The following is a 16418-nucleotide window of genomic DNA, read 5'->3' as shown; positions in this document are numbered from 1 at the left end:
GGAACGTGTACAGCGGGCCGCCAAATAAGAGACATGTGGAGACCAACACAGTTTCCTGTCCAACGTGAGCCCTAGAAACTTAGTTGTGTCCACGAATGGGAGAACAACGGGACCGAGATGTAAGGATGGCGGAAGGAACGCTTTATATCGCCAAAAGTTGATACAAACTGTCTTCTCTTCAGAGAACCGGAAGCCATTTGCCACGCTCCATGAGTAGAGGCTGTCTAGACAACGCTGAAGGCAGCGCTCCAGGAGGCATGTTCTCTGGGCACTGCAGTAGATCGCGAAGTCATCGACAAAGAGAGAGCCTGAGACATTAGGTGGAATGCAATCCATAATTGGATTGATCGCGATGGCAAAAAGGGCTACGCTCAAGACGGAGCCCTGAGGTACTTCGTTCTCCTGGAGGAAGACGTCGGACAATACGGAACCCACACGTACCCTAAACTTTCGATCCGTTAAAAAGGAATCAATAAAAAGGGGCAGGCGACCGCGTAGGCCCCATCTGTGCATAGTGCGGAGGATACCTCCTCTCCAACAGGTATCATAAGCCTTCTCCAAGTCGAAGAACACGGCTACCGTTCGGCGCCTTCGCAAAAAGTTGTTCATGATGAATGTCGACAAGGTCACAAGGTGGTCAACAGCGGAGCGGCGGCGACGAAAGCCGCATTGGACATTAGTAAGTAGTCGTCGAGATTCAAGAATCCAGACTAACCGATCATTAACCATGCGCTCCATCACCTTGCAGACACAGCTTGTAAGAGAAATGGGGCGGTAACTAGAAGGAAGGTGTCTATCCTTCCCGGGTTTGGGTATAGGAACAACAACGGCGTCACGCCAACGCCTGGAGACTTGACCTTCGGTCCAGACGCGATTGTAGGTACGAAGAAGGAAGCTTTTGCCCGCCGGAGAAAGGTGTGCCAGCATCTGAACGTGAATGGCATCTGGCCCCGGAGCAGAGGACCGGGACAGTGCAAGCGCACGTTCGAGTTCCCGCATAGTAAAGGGGGCATTATAAGTTTCCAGATTCAGCGAGTGGAAGGAAGGTCGCCGAGCCTCTTCTGCCTCTTTCCTGGGAAGGAAGGCAGGATGGTAATGGGCGGAGCTTGAAACCTCCGCGAAAAAGCGGCCAAAGGCGTTGGAGACAGCCACAGGATCAACAAGGACCTCATTACCTGAGGTCAGGCCAGGTACCGAGGAGTGGGCCTTAATGCCCGACAGCCGGCGCAGGCTACCCCAAACGACAGAAGAGGGAGTGAAACTGTTAAAGGAGCTGGTGAAAGAGGCCCAACAAGCTTTTTTGCTGTCTTTGATGACTCTACGGCATTGCGCTCGGAGTCGTTTCTATTCTATACAATTCGCCAACGTAGGATGGCGGCGAAAGGTGCGTAAAGCACGTCGTCGAGCACGGATAGCGTCCCTACAAGCCTCGTTCCACCAGGGGACGGAAACGCGACGTGAAGAAGAAGTAGTACGAGGAATGGGACGTTCGGCAGCATTGATGATAACAGCCGTGAGGTATTCGACCTGACTGTCACAACTGGGAAAATCGTGGTCCGGAAAGGTCGCCAGGGAGGAGTACAGTCCCCAGTCAGCTTTCAGTATGTTCCAGCTCGAAGGACGTGGGGATGGGGTGTGGTGCAGGAGACGAACGACACAGGGGAAGTGGTCGCTCGAATAGGTGTCAGAAAGGACATACCACTCGAACCGACGGGCAAGAGTGGCAGAACAGATCGAGAGGTCCAAGTGGGAGTAGGTATGAGTAGAGTCCGAAAGGAAAGTCGGGGCGCCGGTATTGAGGCAGACAAGATTGAGATGGTTGGAGACATCCGCCAAGAGTGAGCCTCTTGGACAGGACGCAGGAGAGCCCCAAAGGGGATGATGGGCATTGAAGTCGCCAAACAATAAAAACGGCGGGGGAAGCTGAACGATCAGGTGCATCATGTCAGCCCGACTAACAGCAGATGATGGTGGAGTGTAGATGGTACAAACTGAAAAAGTAAAAGCAGAAAGAGTAATGCGGACAGCTATTGCTTGGAGTGGGGTGGTCAATGGGATGGGATGGTAATAAACATCGTCCCGAACGAGCAACATGACCCCACCATGAGCTGGGATACCGTCCACAGGGGTGAGGTCATACCGCTCCGAAGTATAGTGGGTAAAGGCAATACGGTCAGTCGGGCGCAACTTGGTTTCCTCTTGACCAAGGACGAGCGGATAGTGCAGGCGGAGGAGCAGTTGTAAGTCCTCCCGATTAGATCGAATACCTCTTATGTTCCAATGAAACAACGCCATCGCTAGTCAAAAGGTTGGGGGAACGAGACTGGGGAAGAGCTGGTCACCTCGACGGCCGCGGAGGGCCAGGTTGCGAGGGAACTACGCTACAACCGATGGGAGGCGGATCCGGTTCCATCGACTCGTCGCCAGCTGCAGCCGCTGTCCCTGGTTGTGTAGGACGGGCCGCATCATTTTCCGACGAAAGGCCGGCTGAGCGCCTGGCAGCAGAGCGTCCCGGCGAAACTGAGGACGGCCGGGAGCAGCGACTCACGGATTGAGCGTCAGACGAAACGCGCCGGGGTGGAGAGGGGGATAGAGACTTCTTCTTGGAGGCCTTCTTGGAAGGCCGAGGAGGCACAGGGATGGTGGGCTGGACCCGAAGAAGGTCCTCATGCGCGGGGTCCGTTTTGGAACGGCGGACCTCGGAAGCTGGGGTCCGGAATGTTTCCCCGATGGACGCCTGAGAAGAGGATCGCTTCTCAGGTGGCGTGGGGGAAGGAGGAGGAGGAAGGGTGGCCCCTGGGGCAGAGGAGGTGGGGGCCACGGGGGAGGAGGATTTGGAAGGGAGGGATTTGGGAGGCGGAAGCAGAGCCCCCTGATGGGCGGAGGAGGCGGAGGGGTGACAGGATAGGGGTGAGGATACCGCGGAAGGAGTGGACACAACTGAGGCAAACGAGGTGGTCAATGGCACGGGATGGAGGCGGTCATACTTCTTCCGGGCCTCAGAATAAGAGAGCCGATCCAAAGTTTTGATTTCTTGTATCTTCTTCTCCTTCTGATATGCGGGGCAGTCTGAGGATCTAGGCGAGTGGACGCCAGGACAATTAACGCACCGAGGTGGTGGGGTGCATGTATGTTCCTCACGAAGAGGACGTCCACAATCGCCAGAAAGGGGCTCAGCCTCACACCGTGATGACATGTGCCCAAAGCGCAAACACCTAAAACAGCGCATAGGAGGCGGGACGTAAGGTCGCACATCACACCGGTAGCACATCACCTTTACCTTCTCCGGGAGAACGTCCCCCTCGAAGGCGAGGATGAAGGCCCCGGTGTCGATGCGACGGTCTTTGGAGCCGCGCTGGACTCGCCGGACGAAATGCACGCCTCGGCGCTCCAGGTTGGCCCTGAGCTCCTCATCAGATTGTAGCAGGAGGTCACGATGAAAAATAACCCCCTGCGTCCTATTTAGTGCCAGATGTGGGACAATGGATACTGGGATGGCCCCTAGGCGGTCGCACGCCTCGAGCGCCGCCGACTGTGTGGCGGAGGTGGTCTTGATAAGGACGGACCCTGAACGCATCTTGCTGAGAGCCTCGATTTCCCCGAAGACGTCCTCAATGTGCTGAACAAAGAACATGGGCTTGGAGGTGGCGAACGTCCCCCCATCGGTTCGAGAACAGACCAAATAGCGGGGGAAGTACTTCGCCCCAAGCCGGCGGGCCTGACCCTCCTCCCATGGAGTGGCCAAGGGGGAAGGGGCAGGAGAACCAGAACTAGAAACGGTACCTTTTCTTTTGAAAGACTCGGCCGCAGAGCGACCTGATACATGTTGACGTTTCATCTGCGAAACGTCCGCCCCGATACCACCCACTCCGACCAGGGGCTCTCCCCACGGGCGCCACCCAGCCGCAGCAAGGGCCACCTGGCAGGATGACCATTGCCGGGAGTCCTGATGCCCCAAGGAGACGGGCATCTACTCCTTGGCCGACGTGGGGAGGGTGCAGCTCAGGTATCGGCAGTACGATCCCTGTGTTGTCAGGGGGCTACAACCTAGAGGGTACATGACGACCCCACCACAACGGGCTGGCTACCGTGCTGGATTTCTGGTGCCATGGAAAGTCCATGATGATCGCTGGTGCAGATGGAGATGCACTATGGGCGTAACTTGGACAACCCATCAGGCGTTTAGGCCCAATTTGAGGAATAGTGGGTATGGTTACAACGCCGGTGCAATGCTGAGTGCCAAGGTCTTAGTGCACTTAGGACCAGTGGTACACCATGTAAGGTGTCCTTCCCCAAAAGGCTCGTACTTCTGTAGAATTTTGAAAAATGGAGGTCAAACCCCAAGGGGGACCATTACATGGAAGGCCGAAACTGTTGAAACTCCTTTTAGTCGCCTCTTACGACAGGCAGGAATACCTCGGGCCTATTCTTACCCCGGACCCGCAGGGGGGTTCCTCCACGATGGCAGCTCGGTGGGGCCGTGCGTTATCATTCGTCATGAGGAAAGTGGGACCACTGCACCCCTGAAAAGGCGGACATACTGGTGCAAATGACGTCCCAATACACCTGACCTGTTACAGTTCCACTTTCAAAGACATGCAGGGGTGTACGTGCACCAATCATAATCCTACCCCACACCATCAAACCATGATCTCCATGCAGGTCCCTTTCGAGGACATTAAGAGGTTGATATCTTGTTCCTGGTTCACGTCATATGGAAACCCGGCGGGAATCACTGTTCAGACTATACCTGAACTCGTCCGTGAACATAACCTGGGACCACTGTTCCAATGACAATGTACTGTGTTCTTGATACCAGGCTTTACGGGCTCTCCTGTAACCAGGGGTCAGTGGAATGCACCTTTCAGGTCTCTGGGCGAATAAACCATGTCTGTTCAGTCGTCTGTAGATTGTGTGTCTGGAGACAACTGTTCCAGTGGCTGAGGTAAGGTCCCGAGCAAGGCTACCTGTAGTACTCCGTGGCCGTCTGTTGGCACGGATGGTGAGATATCTGTCTTCTTGTGGTGTTGTACAGTGTGGACGTCCCGTACTGTAGCGCCTGACCACGTTTCCTGTCTGCTGGAATCGTTGCCATAATCTTGAGATCACACTTTGTGGCACACGGAGGGCCCGTGCTACGACCTGCTGTGTTTGACAAGCCTCCAGTCGCTCTAGTATTCTACTCCTCATAACGTCATCAATGTGTATTCTTTGAGCCTTTTTCAACAAACAGTCGCCAGTAGCACGTCTGAAAACGCCTGCACACTTACTCGCTGCACTGTACTCTGACATGCACCAACACACCTCTGCGTATGTGGACTGCAGCCGTGAGACGAGCGCAGGTCAAATGCACCGCATGGTCATACCCCGAGGTGCTTTAAACCCGCAAACCGCCCACCAGAGTGGTGTGTCACCATGTATCAGCATTATCCTTAATTTACGTGCATGAGTGTAGAATTTAAGCAAGAGTTATACACCCCCACGTTTCCTAACGGAATATCACACTGGTCACGATGCATGTGAACTTGTAAGGCAGTTTCAAGAGGTTTTAATAATAATGGTTATCATTTATCATCGCCCACATAATGTTTGGGAAATTCGAAATAATCGAAGATTTTCAGGGCAATTTGCCACCTCAGGGTGGTCTATTTAATGGAAAGCAACCAGTTCTGTTGAAGACACATATCTAGTGCTGTCTTGTGTTATTACTAGAACGTAGGCGGAAAGGTGGTGCTCACCAGGTCCTTGAGCGTGTCGTTGGTGTAGATGACGCCGGTGGCGTTGTCGATGGTGAACGGCAGCGGCGGGTCGTCAGGCATGCGCTTCTCCAGCAGGAAGACCAGCTGGTGGTCGTCGTTTCTGTCGACGGTTGCATACGTCACCAGGCTGCCCGGGGGCATCCAGGCGAGCACGTTCCAGTTGCGGTCCACCCGCAGCACCCGAGGCGTCTGGTTGCCTGGCAGCCCATGTTGGCACACACCTGCAACGTATAAATGCGTCTGCGTCAGTCAACTGGTGGATCAGTCCCTACGCTCATGGTGGCCGACGACATCCCATTGTCTCCTCTCCCCAAAGCTAAATCTCAGCTACACACGTCGAGTCATGACGGTATATGATGATGGGTCCTAATGGTTATACACTATTGGCCATTAAAATTAATACACCACGAAGATGAAGTGTTACAAACGCGAAATTTAACCGACAGGAAGAAGATGCTGTGATATGCAAATGATTAACTTTTCAGAGCATTCACACAAAGTTGGCGCCGGTGGCGGCACCTACAAAGTGCTGACATGAGAAAAGTCTCCAACCGAATTCTCATACACATACAGCAGTTGACCGGCGTTGCCTGGTGAAACATTGTTGTGATGCCTCGCGTAAGGAGGAGAAATGCGTACCATCACGTTTCCGACTTTGATAAAGGTCGGATTGTAACCTATCGGGATTGCGGTTTATCGTATCGCGACATTGCTGCTCGCGTTGGTCGAAATCCAATGAGTGTTAGCAGAATATGGAATCGGTGGGTTCAGGAGGGTAATACGGAACGCCGTGCTGGAGCCCAACGGCCTCGTATCACTAGCAGTCGAGATGATAGTCATCTTATCCGCATGGCTGTAACGGATCGTGCAGCCACGTCTCGATCCCTGGGTCAACAGGTGGGGACGTTTGTGAGACAACAACCATCTGCACGAACAGTTCGACGACGTTTGCAGCAGCATGACCATCAGCTCGGAGACCATGGCTGCGGTTACCCTTGACAATGCATCACAGACAGGAGCGCCTGCGATGGTGTACTCAACGACGAACCTGGGTGCACGAATGGCAAAATGCCATTTTCTCGGATGAATCCAGGTTCTGTTTACAGCATCATGATGGTCGCATCCGTGTTTGGTGATATCGCGGAGAACGCACACTGGAAACGTGTATTCGTCATCGCCATACTGGCCTATCACCCGGCGTGATGGTATGGGGTGCCATTGGTTACACGTCTCGGTCACCTCTTGTTCGCATTGACGGTACTTTGAACAGTGGACGTTACATTTCATTTCAGATGTGTTACGACCCGTGGCTCTACCCTTCATTCTATCCCTGCGAAACCCTACATTTCACCAGGATAATGCATGATGCAGATCCTGTACGGGCCTTTCTGGATACAGATAATGATCGACTGCTGCCCTGTCCACCACATTCTCCAGATCTCTCACCAATTGAAAACGTCTGGTCAATGGTGGCCGAGCAACTGGCTCGTCACAATACGCAGGTCACTACTCTTGATGAACTGTGGTATCGTGTTGAAGCTGCATGGGCAGCTGTACCTGAACACACCATCCAAGCTCTGTTTGACTCAATGCCCAGGCGTATCAAGGCCGTTTTACGGCCAGAGATGGTTGTTCCGGGTACTAATTTCTCAAGTTCTATGCACCCAAATTGCGTGAAAATGTAATCTCATGTCAGTTCTAGTATAATATATTTGTCCAATGAATACCCGTTTATCATCTGCATTTCCTGTTGGTGTAGCAATTTTAATGGCCAGTAGTGTATTACAACCAACATCGCTTAAAAATTACTATGTTCTATGTGATTAATTCGCTAATAGTTTAGTCACGAGAAATAAGGGGCGATCAAAAAGTTTCTGTTTGAGGGCGTTGCTGCAGTGCGTATGCAACGTAGCGCGACTTCGCTGCTGGTACACAAGCACCGCATGTACGCGAGGGAATAGTGTGGCACTCCTGTTTTTCCGACGTGCGTGTGGTGAATGCGGAAACGTGAATTATGGCGAGGTTATAACCAAATGCGTCCAAACAGGACCAGCATGCTGTTATTCTCTTATTTGCTGCAGAAGGGCGAACACCGGCAGACATGCATCGGAGAATGAAAAATGTGTGGGGGGTAGTACGCCTGCAGAAAACCACCGTTGTGGAATGGTGCGCCAATGGGAGCTGCACCTTTATGACAACGCACGTCCCCATATCGCAAATGTCGTCACGTAGAAGTTACGCCAACTCAAGTGGGAGACACTGGAGCACCCACCCTATAGTCCTGATCTCTCCCCACGCGGTTATCATCCCTTAGGTTCCTTAAAAAAATGCCTGGAAGGGTTGACGATTCCTGTCGAACTAGGATGTGCAACAGGTAGTTACGGACTTCTTCACGCATTAGGACACGTTGTCTTACCAAACGGGTATCTTGAGTCTGGTGTGTCGGTGTGATAATTGCCTTAATGCACACATCGATTTTGCCTGATTAGCATACCGATTCTCTTAGAAGGAAAACTTTTTGATCACTCCTTGTATAATAATTGCAATTCTGTAGCCTAATAAAATATTTTAATGAATGTACCGTATCGTGACATAATAGAAGATATTTTTATTCTCTCAGAAAGGGCTCGATTCGGCTTTTCGGGGCCAAGCGATTCCCAGTTTTTTCAACACGCTGTTAGTCATTCTTTGCTCCTTGCTAGTCACAAGCACGATTAGGCACTGGGCTTGAGACTGGTGAATCGGAGTTCGCTTTTATTTCGTTTTATTTCAAATGGCTCTGAGCACTATGGGACTTAACATCAATGGTCATCAGTCCCCTAGAACTTAGAACTACTTAAACCTAACTAACCTAAGGACATCACACAACACCCAGCCATCACGAGGCAGAGAAAATCCCTGACCCCGCCGGGAATCGAACCCGGGAACCCGGGCGTGGGAAGCGAGAATGCTACCGCACGACCACGAGATGCGGGCTTCGTTTTATTTATTTCGTTCTCAGCGACTAGTTTCGTGCTCGCTACCTCATTTTCAAGCACTCACGCCCTTGGATCTGTCAAGCTGGAATCTGGCATCATCATAAACAATACCAAGAATTATAGCTGTGGAGCTACTATTTCCATAAATAGAAACTACCAGCTACAAACTCACATATATGAATATCTATCGAAAATAATGGAGAAGTGCATGAAAAATTGTTTACCACGTCTGGAGGATAATATTTGGAATGGGTCTTGCTTCTTTTGCATAGGCCAATACAGGTTTGTCCAGCAGAAAAGGTCAATATGCAGTGAAACGAATGCAAGGCACACTCGACGCAAAAATCTCAAGTAAGTATGGGCTCCAAAAAGTATATCTTATGAGCTAGGAGCACTTGTTCAGTAGATGTTTCACATAACAAAGATAAACAAGCGCTCATCGCTCTTAAGATAAGCACTCTATAGCCCATGTTTACTGGACAGTTTTACTTCGAATGATCGTTCCTGTCATATCCCTGAATACTAATCATTCCTCTGGGGACACCCTGCATATCCCAGCCGGCGATGTGGCCGAGCGGTTCTAGGCGCTACAGTCTGGAACCGCGCTACCGCTACGGTCGCAGGTTCGAATCCTGGCTCGGGGATGGATGTGTGTGATGTCCTTAGGTTAGTTAGGTTTAAGTAGTTCTAAGTTCTAGGGGACTGATGACCTCAGAAGTTATGTCCCATAGTGCTGAGAGCTATTTTTTGCGTTTCCCAATTATAGTTCCTTTTTTCTTATTTCAGCTAGAAATCCGTCAAGCTTCCAACAATATTTGTATTGTTTGTTAGGCGTGCTTGGTACGTCAGTATGTCCAATAATAGCTACGAGGAATCAGGAAGTTGCAGTGGAATATTCTGTTCGTATGTCATTCAAGAAAATATCCGAACAAAACGTAATGTGCCACAGATATGGTAGTCTCAACAAAAACGGAACACTACCTAACTGTAAGAACTACTGGTATTGGAATGGACAATGCTGAAGGGAGCATCGCAGAATTTTCAGGAAATGACAAAGGAAACTGCACTAAGCGGAAACCAAGAGTGCCTAGCAGTGAGATTTGAAAACTACATCTTCCATTATTTTGATAGGATCGCTGCCTCGCTCGTTCGGAGAAACTTCGGATGCACCTCTAAGGTTGACATAATTAAACGCTGTATTTGTTTTCCCTTGAGACCTTTTCAATCGTCATAATTGTGTCCTTTTCATGACCACCAGCGGAGTAGATTCTTTGCTCTGCCTTTAATATTTATAGGCATTTCCGCCCCCGCAAAAAGAACTATGCAGAGATGGCCTTTGAGAAACTAATGAACAGTTCCGACAGGAAGTATCCTTTCCTTCGACAAATTAGCTATTACGAACCTATTGTTCGACTTCTTTTCCACAGTTCCTTCAGATCTATCCCATGTCCGCATTTCCATCCTCGGGGCATAGAGTGCTGTGGCGGTCTTCATAAAGTCACTTTCTTTTTGTCTGTAACTCCAAGTAGCCTAGATCGCAGCACACTAAATTCTTCCACTAATTACTTCATACCAGAAAATATGCGTGCACGTCTTATCTGTACAATTATTTGGGTCTTCGTACGTGTCGTGTTCTTTATCTAATATCTGGATCCGTTATGATTTTAAGCTTGCTCTCATGTGCTTAGCTGTGTGTGTGTGTGTGTGTGTGTGTGTAAGAGAGAGAGAGAGAGAGAGAGAGAGAGAGAGAGAGAGAGAGAGAGATATAGATAGATAGATAGATTTAATATACCTGTGGTCCAAGTAGAATTCCGTAGATGTTTATACTTACACAATCTGATTACGTGCACACTAACGCCGTTGAAATAGCTTTCTTAAAAAAAAATTTGAACTCACAATATCTTGAAAAGCAAACAATGAAAATTGAACAATGTCTCTCGATAGAGCATGTTCTTGACGTTTTAGGGTTTCGGTTCTCCATTCTTCCTTTCTACCACTTTTCCCTGCTCAGAACGAGTTTGCAAGGTATTTGTATTCACTTTCGATTAAGGTCAATACGATATCATTATACCATCACATGTTACTACTTGAGCTGTTTGCTACCTTGTTCTTCAGGTGACCGTACTCCCTATACTGCGCCAATCTGTTTTGAACGTATCAATCTTGTTCCTCATTCGACAGTAAATTTTTGTTATGTTTCCATAAGGTGAAGTTCAACAGCCGTAAAGTATTTTATAAAATGCATTTTAACCATCAGCTGTTCATTCGTTCCAGTAGTCAACTAATGGGACAAAAAACAGCTGATGGTTAAAGTACATTTTATAAAAATAAGTAAATTTTTTGTCTGTAAGGTTTTTATACTTTATTTACGCCATACCATGGGATCTTTATTTCGGCGGAGACTCACCACGTTCGACGCGCTGACTCCGAGCATACAATGTAGTGTACCCTACAAGGTACGATGTACCATCTGTAGAAGTTTGTGCAATGATGTCAGTCAGTCCGCACTTAGGACTCTCGACTTTTTATCTTGGGAAATATAGAAGACGATGTCCAGTTTTTGAAAGAGTCGATTTATGCTTGGGTCGAGAATCTGTAATTTCTTAGTAACAACGTAATTACTTCCATATCCGCCACAAGTGGCGAGGTACCTTGCAACTTTTGTGAATTGATTAGTTACTGTCCAGAATTTTATGTCCGGGATAGTATTATCACAGTGGCATGTTTATCGTTGGGCATGTGTAACACTGGGTTGCTTTGACGTAACAGCTCACTCAAAGTGAATGCCCAGCTAAACACGTTGTTTCAGTTATGTTTCTTCATTGAAAGTTCATGGTCAGTAGCGAAATAATTGGTTTCTGTTCATGATTGACTTATTTGGAAGCGTCGGATATGTTTTATGAGGTTAACTCTAAGTCCAGTCTAAGTCCTGTGCAGAGACAGGTAGTGCTATTTTCATTGTTTTCTACAAGGAGTGGCTAACAACCACAGTTTAGTCAACAATCAGCCGCCTTTAGTGAATTAGCAGTCTAGTTCAAAGTTGATTAACTCTCTACAGTAAATTGATTTCTTAGGATGGATAGGATGTGTGACTGCTGTTTACGGACGCAGGAGGAGCTGGCGACTGTTCGCGAACAGCTGAACGTGTTGATGGCCGCGGTCAGCCGTCTTCAGGCTGCTGCCTCGGAGTGTAGCGGCAGTGGGGAGTCTGGTGCGTCGCATGGTACACCCCAGTTGTTACATGCTTCACCCACTGTCCCTGCTGTCGAGACATCTTCGCGGGTACCGGGCGCGGTTGGGCCACCCTCTCCCCAAGGGGAGTGGCGGGTTCAGCGGCGTTCGCGGTGCACGAGGCGGAGGGTAAATGTGGAGGCTGGCCGTGTGGCATCGCCCGCTCTGCCAGTGAGTGGACATGTGGTCGCTCCTTCAGCAAGGTCCGAGCAGGCACACGGGGGGAGGGGTTTATTAGTTATTGGGAGCTCCAACGTTGGGCGGGTGATGGAGCCCGTTAGGGAAATAGCGGAAAGGTCGGGGGGTCTCATCCGAGATGTGGAGGAGGCCCTGCCGGCGGCGATAGAGAGCACTGGGTGCACCCGACTGCAAATTGTTGCTCATGTCGGCACCAATGACTCTTGCCGTGGAAGGCTTAAACCAGAGGCTCAGACGATTTTGCGGAGATCTGGGGTGCAAGTTTCTCGACCTCCGCTATCGGGTGGAGAAATGTAGGGTGCCCCTGAATACGTCAGGCGTGCAGTACACGCCGGAAGCGGCTATAAGTGTAGCGGAGTACGTGTGGAGCGCACATGGGGGTTTTTTAGGTTAGAGAATTCCCTCCCTAGGCCCGACAAGACGCCTCCTGAGACGCGGCAAGGTAGGAGTAGGCAAAATGCAACAGGGAATAACACTATTAATGTGCTAATAGTAAACTGCAGGAACGTCTATAGAAAGGTCCCATAGCTGCTCTCATTAATAAAGGGTCACAACGCCCATATAGTACTAGGGACAGAAAGTTGGCTGAAACCAGACGTAAACAGTAATGAAATCCTAAACTCAGATTGGAATGTATACCGCAGAGACGGGCTGGACAGTGAAGGGGGAGGCGTGTTTATAGCGATAAGAAGTGCAATAGTATCGAAGGAAATTGACGAAGATCCGAAATGTGAAATAATTTGGGTGAAGGTCACGGTTAAAGCAGGCTCAGACATGGTAATTGGATGTCTCTATAGACCCCCTGGCTCAGCAGCTGTTGTGACTGAGCACCTGAAGGATAATTTGGAAAATATTTCGAGTAGATTTCCCCACCATGTTATAGTTCTGGGTGGAGATTTTAATTTGCCGGATATGGAATGGGAGACTGAAACGTTCATAACAGGCGGCAGGGACAAAGAATCCAGTGAAATTCGGCAGGGACAAAGAATCCAGTGAAATTTTTTTAAGTGCTATATCTGAAAACTACCTTGAGCAGTTAAACAGAGAACCGACTCGTGGCGATAACATATTAGATCTTCTGGTGACAAACAGACCCGAACTATTTGAAACAGTTAACGCAGAACAGGGAATCAGCGACCATAAAGCGTTTACTGCATCGATGATTTCAGCCGTAAATAGAAATATTAAAAAAGAAAGCAAGATTTTTCTGTTTAGCAAAAGTGACAAAAAGCAGATTACAGAGTACCTGACGGCTCAACACAAAAGTTTTGTCTCAAGTACAGATAGTGTTGAGGATCAGTGGGCCAAGCAAGATCGTAAGAGATGGAAAAGAGCCGCCGTGCCACCGTGGTACAACAACCGAGTTGGAAAACTGCTGCGGAAGCAAAGGGAACTTCACAACAAACATAAACATAGCCAAAGCCTTGCAGACAAACAAAAATTACGCGAAGCGAAATGTAGTGTGAGGAGGGCTATGCGAAAGGCGTCTCTGAATTCGAAAGTAAAGTTCTATGTACTGACTTGGCAGAAAATCCTAAGAAATTTTGGTCTTATGTCAAAGCGGTAGGTGGATCAAAACAAAATGTCCAGACACTCTGTGACCAAAATGGTACTGAAACAAAGGATGACAGACTAAAGGCCGAAATACTAAACGTCTTTTTCCAAAGCTGTTTCACGGAGGAAGACTGCACTGTAGTTCCTTCTCTAGACTGTCGCACAGATGACAAAATGGTAGATATCGAAACAGAAGACAGAGGGATAGAGAAACAATTAAAATCGCTCAAAAGAGGAAAGGCCGCTGGACCTGATGGGATACCAGTCCGATTTTACACAGAGTACGCGAAGGAACTTGCCCCCCTTCTTGCAGCGGTGTACCGTAGGTCTCTAGAAGAGCGTAGCGTTCCAAAGGATTGGAAAAGGGCACAGGTCATCCCCGTTTTCAAGAAGGGACGTCGAACAGATGTGCAGAACTATAGACCTATATCTCTAACGTCGATCAGTTGTAGAATTTTGGATCACGTATTATTTTCGAGTATGATGACTTTTCTGGAGACTAGAAATCTACTCTGTAGGAATGAGAGTGGGTTTCGAAAAAGGTCGTGTAAAACCCAGCTCGCGCTATTCGTCCACGAGATTCAGAGGGCCATAGACACGGGTTCACAGGTAGATGCCGTGTATCTTGACTTCCGCAAGGCGTTCGATACAGTTCCCCACAGTCGTTTAATGAACAAAGTAAGAGCATATGGACAATCAGACCGATTGTGTGATTGGATTGAAGAGTTCCTAGATAACAGAAGGCAGCATGTCATTCTCAATGCAGAGAAGTCTTCCGAAGTAAGAGTGATTTCAGGTGTGCCGCAGGGGAGTGTTATAGGACCGTTGCTATTCACAATATACATAAATGACCTTGTGGGTGACATCGGAAGTTCACTGAGGCTTTTTGCAGATGATGCTGTGGTGTATCGAGAGGTTGTAACAATGGAAAATTGTACTGAAATGCAGGAGGATCTGCACCGAACTGACGCGTGGTGCAGGGAATGGCAGTTGAATCTCAATGTAGACAAGTGTAATGTGCTGCGAATACATAGAAAGATAGATCCCTTATCATTTAGCTACAAAATAGCAGGTCAGCAACTGGAAGCAGTTAATTCCATAAATTATCTGGGAGTACGCATTAGGAGTGATTTAAAATGGAAAGATCATATAAAGTTGACCGTCGGTAAAGCAGATGCCAGACTGAGATTCATTGGAAGAATCCTAAGGAAATGCAATCCGAAAACAGAGGAAGTAGGTTACAGTACGCTTGTTCGCCCACTGCTTGAATACTGCTCAGCAGTGTGGGATCCGTACCAGATAGGGTTGATAGAAGAGATAGAGAAGATCCAACGGAGAGCAGCGCACTTCGTTACACGATCATTTAGTAATCGCGAAAGCGTTACGGAGATGATAGATAAACTCCAGTGGAAGACTCTGCAGGAGAGACGCTCAGTAGCTCGGTACGGGCTTTTGTTGAAGTTTCGAGAACATACCTTCACCGAAGAGTCAAGCAGTATATTGCTCCCTCCTACGTATATCTCGCAAAGAGACCATGAGGATAAAATCAGAGAGATTAGAGCCCACACAGAAGCATACCGACAATCCTTCTTTCCACGAACAATACGAGACTGGAATAGAAAGGAGAGCCGATAGAGGTACTCAGGGTACCATCCGCCACACACCGTCAGGTGGCTTGCGGAGTATGGATGTAGATGTATGCCAAGTACGGTGAATTATTTTCGACTTTAGATAACACCTAAGTCATTTATTCTTGCGGAATTTGACGAGTGCGCAGATCAGTTTGAAGATGAATTGACTGTAAATACGAGCTTTAAATTTTCTTTCAATAGCTACTGCCTGACCACGTACGAAATTTCCTTCGTTCAACCAATCTGTCCCGCCTTGACAGTGTATAAAGGAGGTTACACACAGTAGGAATGTCTTATTTGCAAAGTGAAACTCGTTAACAGCCGTCAATACTCTTGGAACCGCCAATCTGGCTCTGCCCTCCCCACCGTCCTGCCTCTATTCATTACTCTGTCACGAAAGCCACGTTTACAATATATAGAAATGATCTAGTAGAAAGCGTCGAATACTCTTTAAAGCTATTCGCAGATGATGCAGTTGTCTAGACCAAAGTAGCAAAGCCCGAAGATAGTAAGAATTTGCAGAACGACCTGCAGAGAACTGATGAATGGTGCAGGCTCTGGCAGTTGCCCTGAACGTAAATAAATGTAACATACTGCGCATACATAGGAAAAGAAATCCACTACTGTACAGCTACACTATTGATGACAAACAGCTGGAGACAGCGTCTGCCGTAAAATATCTAGGCGTACCTATCCAGAGCGACCTTAAGTGGAATGATCACATAAAAACAGATAGTGGGAAAAGCAGTTACCAGACTCAGATTCATCAGAAGAATTTTAAGGAAATGTAACTCATCCACGAAAGAAGTGGCCTACAAGGCGCTTGTTCGCCCAATTCTTGAGTATTGTTTATCTACCTGGGATCACTATCAGGCAGGGCTGGTAGAATAGATAGAGAAGATCCAACCAAGAGCGGCGCGTTTCGCCACGGGATCGTTTAATTGGCGAGAGACGTTACAAGAGAGGCGTTGCGCATCACGGAGATATTTATATTGAAATTTCGGGACAGCACTTTTCAGGAGGAGTCGGACAACATATACATTTCGCGTAATTACCAAGAGGAGAAA

At 48.5% G+C, this 16418-nt stretch overlaps 1 protein-coding gene across 1 annotated transcript in view; it reads right to left on the bottom strand.

Moving 5' to 3' along the window:
* The window catches only part of LOC124796174 (tyrosine kinase receptor Cad96Ca), a 463689-nt gene that overhangs the window by 180423 nt on the left and 266848 nt on the right, over positions 1–16418 (bottom strand). Inside the window, exon 2 of the mRNA XM_047260268.1 lies at positions 5739–5980. Within this exon, the coding sequence (XP_047116224.1) occupies positions 5739–5980 (242 nt within the window). The remainder of the gene's footprint in view (positions 1–5738; positions 5981–16418) is intronic.

This window comes from Schistocerca piceifrons, chromosome 1 (assembly GCF_021461385.2).
Source record: "Schistocerca piceifrons isolate TAMUIC-IGC-003096 chromosome 1, iqSchPice1.1, whole genome shotgun sequence".
Taxonomy (NCBI): domain Eukaryota; kingdom Metazoa; phylum Arthropoda; class Insecta; order Orthoptera; family Acrididae; genus Schistocerca; species Schistocerca piceifrons.
The sequence above is the reverse complement of the archived record's forward strand: the minus strand, read 5'-3'. Positions and strand labels throughout refer to the sequence as shown.